The sequence below is a fragment of the Pipra filicauda genome, unplaced genomic scaffold, assembly GCF_003945595.2.
Source record: "Pipra filicauda isolate LSUMZ 115617 unplaced genomic scaffold, ASM394559v2 scaffold786_size88705_pilon, whole genome shotgun sequence".
NCBI lineage: Eukaryota > Metazoa > Chordata > Aves > Passeriformes > Pipridae > Pipra > Pipra filicauda.
Window position 1 is genome coordinate 45098 of NW_024104960.1, and position 10357 is coordinate 55454.

The 10357-nt window shown below is 61.4% G+C and overlaps 1 protein-coding gene across 2 annotated transcripts; it reads right to left on the reverse strand.

The window, feature by feature from the left end:
- Positions 1-207: 207 nt before the first annotated feature.
- LOC114001389 (class I histocompatibility antigen, F10 alpha chain-like) lies at positions 208-3832 on the reverse strand. Of its 2 annotated transcripts, none has more exons than XM_027746502.2 (7): positions 3583-3740; positions 1888-2151; positions 1424-1693; positions 985-1257; positions 762-869; positions 625-663; positions 208-245 (listed from the first exon to the last, which is right to left on the reverse strand). In XM_027746502.2, the coding sequence occupies exons 1-7, from the start codon at positions 3647-3649 to the stop codon at positions 232-234; spliced, it is 1035 nt and encodes a 344-aa protein (XP_027602303.1). In that variant the 5' UTR covers positions 3650-3740; the 3' UTR covers positions 208-231. The 2 variants fall into 2 exon arrangements, with proteins under 2 accessions (XP_027602303.1, XP_027602304.1); XM_027746503.2 differs by having other exon boundaries at positions 222-248; positions 3583-3832.
- Between the last annotated feature and the right edge of the window lie 6525 nt (positions 3833-10357).

Consider the following 10357-nt stretch of genomic DNA (forward strand, 5'->3'; position numbering starts at 1 on the left):
GCTGTAGGAGGGAGCCAGGATTTATTGCCCAAAGCAGGAGATTTTCACACCCAAATTAAAGCCTCAGGAATAATTGTGGTCCTTGGTTTCACACGGGAAAAAGCAGGAAGTTGATCCATTGGGAAGAGCCGCAGAGGGGCCGGGGTGGGTGGGAGCAGCAGGATGAGCTCTGCCAGCAGCTCCTGCCTTTCCGCAGGGAGAGGGAAGGGGCGGATCCAGCTCCGGGATCGCTCAGGCTGTGATTCCTGCTGGGATGAGAGTGGGGAAAGGAGTCACCATGTCCCTGTTCCCATCCCAGGGGATGGAGCCGGCTGTGGAGCCCAGGGAGAGTAGGAACTGCTCCGGATTCCCTCCTGATCCTGCTCTATCCATCCCACCCCAATCCCACTCCATCCATCCCACCCCAATCCCACTCCATCCATCCCACCCCAATCCCACTCCAAAATCCAGCCCTTATCCTAGTCCACAATTCCACCTGATCCCACTCTGGAATCCTGCCCTGAGCTGGAATCCCCTTCCAATCCCACTCCAGCCATTAGGCCCCCATTCCCCTCTGGAATCCCGGCATCCATCCTGGAATCCCTGCCCAGAGGATCTGGATCCACACACGCTGCTGGGACTCACTGGTGGGCGCGGGGTCGTATCCATTCCCCTCCCTCTTCCCTATGGAAAGAAAGTGGGATCAGCACCCGTGGCACAGGATCCCCGGAATGCTGCCGGGCGGATCCGTGCCCCTTCCTGACCCCCATCCCGGGAGTTACCGGATCGGAGCTTCCAGACACTGACTCCCACGAGGCCAATGATGATGATGGCAGCGATGACGGACACAGCCACCCACACCGGGCTGGAATTCCAGAAGGATTCCGGCTCTGGGAAGGGCAGGAGGGGGAACAGGAGGAGGGTTACCCCCATCCCGCTGTCCCACACTCCCAAATTCCTCCTTCCCAAATGCCCAGTTCCCACATTGCCCGTTCCCAGCCTCACCCCAGGCGAAGATCCCGGGCTCCGGCATTCCGGCGTGCTCCACCCGGCACCGGTACTGCTCCCGCTCCCCCGGCAGCGCCTCGATCCTGGCCCAGCTGTAGAAGGTGCCGTTGCTGTTGGGAACGATCCCGCCCCACTCCGTCTCCTGATCCCGCAGTTCATCCCCCTTCAGCCAGTTGATCCCGATCATCCCGGGGTAGAATCCGTATGCGTGGCAGGACAACGTCAGGATCCCATGTTCCTCCTTCCAGGACACGTGGACATCGGGGGGCTCTGGAATGGGATAATGGTGAGATCCATCCATGGAATTCCCATGGGAGTTGGATGACTCAGATTCATCCATGGAATTCCCATGGGAATTTCCACGTTCCTCAGTTCCACCCTCCCAAATCTCACATTCCCAAATCTCTCATTCCCATGGGAATTCTGTCTCCCTCACCTTTGCGCTCCAGCGCCTCCCGCCCATATCTGACATATTTCTGGAGCCATTCCGCACAGCTCTGTGCCAGCTCGTGCTGAAGAGCCTCGTACCCTTCAGATTTCCATTTCCTCTGGGTGATCTGGGCAGCTCCATCGGCCGCCACGAAGGTTCCGGTCTCCGGGGAGAAGGAGATGAAATCCTGCCCGTCGTAGCCAATTCGAAGGGTTCTGCGGACACTCCCATCGGACAGGAGGTCACAGCCATAAAGCCGCTGCCTTGTGTGGAGACCTGGGGGGTGGGATCGGATCCATGGAGACCCTGGAATTGTGTCCTGGCCCCACAGGGCCCCATTCCAGCCCTATGGAGCCCCAGAGTTTATGGAGACCCACAGAATCTCATCCCAGCCCTACAGATCCCCCTCAGCCCCACAGATCCCACCCCATTCCCACACATCCCCCCATTCCCCAGCTCCCCCCACTCACCCCCACTCCAGTTGTACCAGCCCCCCACTCTCTCCAGGTTTTTGGCAGCAATGAGCTGGTTCCCCTCATTGATCTGGGTCCCTCTATCCCAATATCCCGGCTCGGCTCCAGCCGCCATCCACAGCGTCAGCGGCTCCTTCCGGCCCCGCTCGCTGCTGTAGCGTGTGATAGGGATCCCATCCACGTATCCCATGGACAGGTATTGAGGGATCCTCAGGCTGGGCTCCGTCACCGCCACAGTCAGGTAACGCAGGGAGTGGAGAACTGGGGGGACATGGAGATTTGGGGAGTCTGGGGGTGTCCATAGGTCAAGGCAAGGGGGAACTGGGAGAGCTGGGAGAGCCGGGAAGGGGGTTTGGGGATCCCAGGGCCAAGGAAAGGAGGGTGTAGGGACTGGGAAAGGTGGGATGGGGCATCCAGGGGTCTCTGTGCCCAGGAAAGGGGGGCCCAGGGGACCCAGTGTTGGGGGAAGAGAGTAATGGGGTGAACAGACCCAGAATGGCTGGGAATGAGGGTGCAGGGGGGTCCCAGAACCAGAAAGGAGGGTCAGGGGGGTCTGGGTGCTGGATAAAGGGGGGGTAGAGGGGTTCCCATGCCAAGGAATGGAGGTTCAGGGGGTCCCTGTGCCCAGGAAAGGGGGGGGCAGGGGTCCCCAATGTTGAGGAAAGTGGGGTCTGGGGTCTGGGAAAGGCAGGAAAGGTGGTCCATAGGGTCTCAGGGTCAAGGAAAAGGGGGGTCTGGGAGAGGCAGGATGTCCAGGAAAGGGGGTGCAGGAAGGTGTTGGTGCAGGATAAGGGGTTCCGGGGGGGTCCCTGTGCCAGAAATGGAAGTTCAGGGGGGTCCTGGTGCCCAGGAATTGCAGGCGTTCCCGGTGCCTGGGACCCCCCTGCAGGAAGCACAGAGAGTGGAGAACTGGGGGAGAGTCACAGAGATTGGAGGGTTTGGGGGGTCCAAGGGTCAAGGGAGTGGAACTGGGAGAGCTGGGAAGGGTCCAAGGTTCAAGGAAAGGGGGGGCTGGGACTGGGAGAGGCAGGATAGGGGATCCAGGGGGTCCCTGTGCCCAGGAAAGGGGGGGTCCAGTGGTCCTCGGTGTTGAGGAAAGTGGGGTCTGGGGGCTGGGAAAGGCAGGAATGGGGGTCCAGGGGGTCCCAGGGTCAAGGAAAAGGGAGGATCAGGGGACTGGGAGAGGCGGGATTGGCAGGAAAAGAGGCACCGGAGGGTATTTGTTGAGGATAAGGGTGTTCAGAGGAGTCCTGGAGATGAGGATGGGAGTGGAGGGGGTCCTGGTGCAGGATAAGGGGGTTCAGGGGTGTCCCAGGGTCCAGAAATGGAGGTTCAGGAGGGTTCCCCTGCCCGGGAATGGGTGTTCAGGGGGGTCTCAGTGCCTAGGGATGGAAACTGGGGGGTCCTGGTGCCGGATAAGGAGGTTTAAGAGGATCCCGGTGCGGAGGGAGAGGATGCAGGGAGGGCACAGTTCAGGGGGGTTCCCGTGCCCGGGAATGGGTGTTCAGGGAGGTCTCCTTCCGGGAATGGGGGCTCAGGGGGTTCCCGTGCTCAGCAATCGGGATTCAGGGGGTCCCGGTGCGGAGGGAGAGGGTGCAGGGGGGTCCCGGTGCCCGGAAATGGAGGTTCGGGGAAGTGCCGGTGCCCGGGAATAAAGGTTCAGGAGGTGCCCGTTCCGGGGGTCCCACTTACCCTCGGGCTGCCCCCCCGAGACCCCCAGGAGCGCCAGGAGCGCCCCCAGCCCCAGCGCTGGAGCCATCGCGCTGCTCCGCTGGCCCCGCTGGGCGCAGTTCGGGAGACGCGGAAGCGAAAGTGACCGAGGGAGCGCGGGGGGCGGGCCCGGGGGAATTGCCGGGAATGCCCCGGGATCCCCTTCGGGACCCCTCCCGGCACCGCCCCGGGTCCCCCCGCCACCCCCGGGCCCCCTGGACGGGCCCGAGCGGTGGGACCCCCGGGCCGGGCCGAGCTGAACTCGCGGGCCCTGCGCTTAAACTCGGCCTTAAAGGCGCCGCTTTGGGGCCAAAGCGGGGGAAGCGCCGCGATCAGCGGATGCCGCGGGGGCGGGGGGCGATCGCCCTGGGCCAGTGCCCGCCCTGGGCAGCCCCCACTGCCCCCCGCAGGGGTCCCGGGGTCAAGGCAAAGAGGGGCTCCCAAAGCCCCTGCCAGGGGGGAGCGGGAGCTGGGGCAGGAGTTCCGTGGGGAGAGAAAAGGGGGAGACAGCGGGATGGGGGTCCCGGGGGGGCACACACGCTCCGGGGGGGACACACGACCCCCGGGGAGCCCCCTCAGCACCTCCCGCGGGCGGAGGTCGAGCCCCAGCCCAGGGAGACGAAGCCAAAGACGGAGCCCCGACCCCCGTCAGCATCTTGGGGGGGCGGCGTCCGGCGGCAGCTCTGGGGGGGCGGGGGGGCAGGACCCGGGAAACGGCGGCGGCTGCTGGGAAGGGACCGGGATGGACTGGGATGAACTGAGACGGACTGGGACAAACTGGGATGGACTGGGACAGACTGGGATAACCTGGGACAGACTGGGAAGGACTGGGACAGACTGCCAACACCCCGGGCACATGGCCAGGGCTCTTTCCCGGCCCGCCCTGTCCCCTCCCCAGGGCCCGCGCAGGGAGCGGCTGCCCGCGGGCTCCTCCTTCCCGCCCAGCCCCGGTGGGCTCGGAAGGAGCCACTGCCGCAGCAGCGCTGCCTCGTCCCGGCTCCTCTCGCTCCGACCCCTTTGGCTGCCCCGGGCCCGCCACTGCTCCCGCCCGGGGGGGACCGGCCTTGCAGCCGCCTCGGCTGCTGCCACATGGCCCTGCTGGGGCAGGGCTGGCACGGGAGGGGCTTGGAGTCCCTGCCAAGCCGAGCCGGGCTGGGACTGAAAGACAGACCCGGGCTGGGATGGACCGGGCTGGGAATATACTGGGATGGGGGTGTGGGATGGACCGGGCTGGGAATATACTGGGATGGGCCTGTGGGATGGACCGGGATGGGGGTGTTGAGCCAGATCGGGGCTGTGGGGGTTGGGCTGGCCCAGGATGCAGCAAGGTTGGATTTGAGCTTAGTTCTCTCTTCCCAAGATTGCTGTCCCAGATCCAGAGCGAATTTGGGAGGGGGAAGGAGGATGTGAGACTAAGGGGAGCAAGAAGAAGCAGCTTTCTTTTGCCTGTCCTGCTCCGTCTCCCCTGGGCCTCCCCCTCCAGCCCAGCCCAGCCTGGGGGTCCCACTTTGGGTTCCCTGTGACCCCCAGGTGTCTCCTTGCAGGGGCCCCTCAGGTCAGGGCTGAATTACTCTTGGATTTGCAGACAAAAAGTGGAAATTGCTGCTGACTGGTTGGATTCCCTCTCCTTTGGTCACTACAGAAAAGCCCCTTTGAATCACTCCCACGGCTACTTGGGGACTCATTGCCCTTCCCTGGGCAGCAAAAAAAAAGGTCACAACTATATTGGCCTGCAGTAGTTTTGAACTGCTCTTTGGGACACAAAAATCCCTGATTTCCCCAAACCCAGTGTCTGTGGAAGTATTTTCCATGCTAAGTTCCTCTGTTGTTCCCCACTAGGTCTGTTTTCTCCTCCTCTTCCTCCCCCACCTTTTTTTTGCTCCAAAATGCCCTAAACTGCAGCCTGGGGCAGGAGGAGTTTGGGGGTCGGGGACTGTAAAAATCACTGTATCAACTAAACCTTCTTGAAAAATCAAGGGTTTGGGTGGGAAAAATGATCTTCTCAGTTCTTCCTTTGCGGACACAGGCAGAGGGTTCTTACCTGGAGAATATTTACCTGTGGAGGAAATGCTGGGTGCAGGGACTGGTAATAATTGGAATTTGTTGATGTCAGGGTTTAGAGAGACTTTCTGTAAGTGTGGAAACTCTTTGCAGCTGCCAGTGCCCCACCAGCAGCATCCACATTCTGTGCCAGTGGATGCTTGTCCTGTTTCTTTGGGTTCTTTCCTTCCAAATATTCCACAAATGGCTCTGCTGGGGTCAGTTTTGCTTTGGTGAACCTGTGAATTTTGAACTTTGCCTTGGGGAATAGTGCATGGCCAGGGAAAGGCTGAGCAGGGAAAGAATTTAAGAAAAACCATCGACCAGGAGAGAAAATATGCCCAAGGTGGGAGGTTGGAGCAGCGACAGAGGGGCGAGCAAAGGCTGGGACAGGAAACTGAACAAAACCAGCCCTGGGGAAAGGAAGAGGGTTAGAAAAAGGCTGTGACTGCCTGGGGGGAGTTTGGGGGATTATCAGCTGTGCAAGTCCTTGAGACAACACCTTCCCAGGGCACACAGAGCCGGCAGGAGCCAAGGCTGAGTTGGGAAAACAAAGGCAGTCCTGGTGCTTTGAAGGCTCAAATCACCTAAAGCCGCTGAAGGGAAAAGGGGGCTTGACTTTCCTGGCAGGAAAGTGCCCCAAATCAGGCATTTGGCAGTGCCCAGTTCCCGGCCTGAGCAGGAACTGGCTTGGTTTGCACAGACTGGGCTGCTGCGATGGAGCTGCTGCAGCAGAGAGCGGAGGGAGGCACCAGGAAAACCAGCTCCTCTTTTGGGGAGGTTGTTTCAAAGCTGTGTTTGAGTTTTGTGTGTGTGGGCACTAAATCAGTTCCAAAAGCCATGGGGGAGTGTTACAGCCCACTCTGCCAGGCTGGAGGAACTTTTGTTTGATTCTTGTATCCCTTGGAGTGAATTAAAGTGAAACAATCCTGGATGATCAGTGTTTGCAGAGAGAGAGAGAGAGAGAGAGAGTTTATTTTAGAGCAGTTGGGTTACAAAGGAAACCAGGTGTGGAGCCCTTTGGGTTGTGATACAGCCACCCAAAGAATTGTGGGGGGTTTCTGTCCCCTCCTGGGGCCTCCCCTGGGTGTGTTTGGTGCCACTTTGGCAGGGCCCGGAGGGGTTGGTTTGTACCAAGTCTTTGCGGCCTGGGCAGGGGGTGCTTGGAGGGCAGCCCTGCTCAGAGGCCTTGTCGGGGCAGTGCTGGGTGTGGGCACCCCCCAGGGGCCTCTGCCACGGCCTGGCCCAGGGCAGAGAAATCTCCAGGCCCCAGAGCCCAGAGAGGCGCCCCAGGGCCTCCCCAGTGCCACAGCCTGGGGGCTCCGGCCTCCTCCCCTCAGCCCGACCCTCCATGGCCTGGCAGCAGCTCCTTTGCACAGCCTGGCCCAGCCCAAAGGCTGCAAGTCCCCTCCAACAGGCCAGTTCCTGCCGGGGAGGAGCAGGGAAGGAAGGCCAAAAGGCTTGGCAAGCTGTGGGGCTGGGGGGGTGCCCATCCCGTGCTGGAAGGGGGCACAGGGGGGATGCAGCCCCAAAAATCCTTGGGTGCCGCTGACAGCACTGGGATCCCCCCCAAACTGAACCTGGAGCCCCCCACGGGCCTGGGGCTGTGCTGGGAGGTGGGGAAGGGACCCTGGGGGTACAAGAGCTGGGGCTGTGGGGTGCTCTTTGTGCCCCTTCCATGGGCTTTGTCCCCACATTTCAGCCTCAGTCCCATCCAGGACAAAAAGGTGCCCCTGGGGGTCACCGGGCTCGTCACGGGGCTGCTCCTCACCATCACTGCCCTGGGGGGAGTGGCTGAGGCTGGAGGAGCCACCCCAGAGCCTCCTCCTGCACAAACCCCTGCAAGGAGTCACCTGCACACATATGTTAAAGTTTAATTAACATTATCATATTAGATCAATATTTGGTGTAACAATAATAATAGATAGGATTGTATTTCCAACCTGCTTTTAACCAGCAGCAAAGCACAAGGGTGGAAGGACGGCATCTGCTTGGAATTTGTAGGGGGCTCGTTAATTTTGGGGGGGGGTTGGCAACTTTTTTGGGGTGTTTCTGGCAGCTTTTTGGGTGTCAGAGCTGCTCCCATCCCACCTCAGGGAGGGGGAGAAGAGCAGAGCTGGTGAACCAGGAAACACAGACCTGGTTGGGTTTGGCTACAAAACTCACCCTTGGCTGGTTTGGCCTTTCTAGAGGCGACTTTGCAGCAGATCCCTGTGGATTTGTGCTCCTGGGAATGCTCAAACACCGCAGCAAACATCTGCCATGGCACCGAGGGGTCTTGGGCCAAAAGGAGTCTTTTAAGGAAGAAATCTCTTTTCCATGCTTCCAGCATGATCCCAGTTGCTCACAGCCACTCCCAGTCACTCCCACTGTGCTCCCAGTCGCTCCCACTATGATCCCAGTCACTCCCAGTGTGGCCTCAGTCAGCCCCAGGACGGTTGCAGACAGTCCCACTATATCCCAGTTGCCCTCAGCATGCTCATAGTCATACCCAGTTACTTCTACTTGCCCCAGGATGCTTCCATTTCCCATCAGTACAATCCCAGTCACTCCCAGTCACTCCCAGTCTATGCCAGTTGCCTACAGCACCCATGCTGGAGTCTATGCACCCTGTCACTCCCAGTTACTCCCAGTTCCACCATACTACCAGCATGGCCCCACTGGCTCCCAGTTCCCGTCTGGGTAGTTCCAGTCACTCCCAGTATGATCCCGTGCACTGACTGTCACTCCAAGGGGCATTTGTGGCTCAGCTTTGGAGTCCTGTAAGATCCAAACATTCTCCCCCCTACACACCCCTCCCCCCGATAAAGAAACAAACACCAAAACCCCCACCAAGATATTTGGGACGAGCTCCCCCTTCCCGATCAGCCGCGAGATGGGGCGGGGGGGGGGACGGTCCTGTTGCTGTTCCCGTTCTGCCTTTCTCCCTGCCCTTCCTGCCGCCCCTCCTTCTCCTGCTGCATCGCTGCGGCCGCGGGCGCGGAGCTCTGGGGTGAGCGGGGGGAGGGGGACGAGCCGATGGGAAAGGGGGGAAAGGGAGGGAAACGGGGGGTAGGACCCCCAAAGGGAGCGCGGGGGACGGTGGGTGAGCCCCAAAGGGAGCTGGGGGGAGCCGGGGTTTGAGGGGCCGGTGGGCAAGGGGTGGGCGAGGGGGGCTAAGGGGAGGTGGCAGAGCGGGCAAGGGGTTCCCTTGGGGATCCCTTGGTGTCCTCATCCCTTGATGTCTGGAGAGGGGGGGCCCTGGAGAGGGGACACCCCTGGGCTCGCTGTGCCGAGCCGGCGGTCGGGGCCGTGCTGTTGGTTGCCGATCCCGGCCGGCTGACCCAAGAGCCCGGCCACGTGTGCAGGGCCCGATCCGCTCCCTGCTCTCGTTGCCCCGGGGCAGCCTCTGGTGTCCCCCCCGGCTGTGGGGGCGTTTTGTTGGCTCGGGCACAGGAGGCCCTTGTGCGGGGCTGTGTGCTGGGGGGCTGTTGGGGGTCCCCGGTGGGTGTTTTGGGGCGGTGTCGGGGTGGGTTGTGGGCAGAGCCCCGTGGGTGGTCGGGGGGCTGCGGGTCCCCCCCTTGTTGGGGGTTGGTGTTGGTGGGTCAGGCCCCGGCGGCTCCATTGTGAGCCCGGTGTGGGCGGGGGGGGCTGGTCCGGGGGAGCCGGAGGGAGCCGAGGTAGCGGGTTTGGGGAGCCCTCGGGAGAGCAGGGGGTGGGGGGAGGAAGGGCGGGAGCCCTGGAGTGTGGAGAGCGGAGCGGGGCGATGGCGGAGCTGGGGGACCCCCGGCAGGCTGGAGGGGGGAGCAGGGAGAGGGAGGAGCCCCGGGAGGCTGCAAGGGGGGTCCCGGAGAAGGGGGAGCCTGGGCAGTGGAGACCCCTGGGATCCCCGGGCCAAGAAAGTGGAGAAGACGGAGAGGGGGAATGTCTGGGAACCCGGCACCCTGAAACAGAGAGTGAGGGGAGAAGGGACCCCTGGGACCCCCAAAAGCCCCATCATCCCTAAGCGGGACCCCCAGCAACCCAGAGAGGGGAGACCCCAGAAGGTAAAGGTGCAGAGACCAGAGAGGGGGAACTTCTGGGAGTGTTTTTTTGAGCTGAATCTTCATATTTTGGAGTATTTTTTTGCTGACGCTTGATCTTTTGCAGATTTGTGGGGAGTTTTGGGATTTTTTTTTCCCAGATGTTGATGTTTTCTGTTTTTCTGGTCTAAATCTTGATGTTTTGGGGGTTTTTATGGACACAAGATGCCCAGTGAGTCCTAGAGCTGGACTTGGGCAGGAGGAACCCCCAAGGCAACGCGCTCACCCCTTGTTTTCCCCCCCATCAGGATTTCTGCTTCCCAAAGCTTGGGCGGATGGAGGAGGAGGCTGCGAGGAAGAGGAAGATGCCGCGGGCCCCCCAGGCAGGTGAGGAGGAAGTCAGTGCCCCTTTGGGTCGGTCTTTTGTGGCCGTCCTGCCGGGGTCGGAGTTGGGGGGATGTCCTTGGGTTCCCTGTGGGCCGGAGGCAAATCCCCTGCGTGTCCTTGTTGCTTCCTGCCCCAGGCCCCGAGGTGAGGCCGGAGAGCGCGGAGGACAAATCCCGGCGGCAGAGCCTGGTGGGAGAGGCCGTTTTGAAGGGCTCCATGCTGTGGGGAGGAAAGGGCTGGAGATGCCCTCACAGGAGGGGCTGCAAAGCCAGGCCAGGGGGCTCTGGGGAGGAAAGAACCAGCGTGTACCGGGAAGGCGGCCGGAGCTT

Excerpts from the sequence above, each read along its gene's own strand:
- LOC114001389 (XM_027746503.2), bottom strand. The coding sequence starts at position 3,649 with ATGGCTCCAGCGCTGGGGCTGGGGGCGCTCCTGGCGCTCCTGGGGGTC. Across the intron at positions 1,258-1,423 it reads GGAGGCGCTGGAGCGCAAAG|AGCCCCCCGATGTCCACGTG; the intron begins GTGAGGGAGACA and ends ATCCCATTCCAG. Across the intron at positions 664-761 it reads TGTCTGGAAGCTCCGATCCG|GGAAGAGGGAGGGGAATGGA; the intron begins GTAACTCCCGGG and ends TTCTTTCCATAG.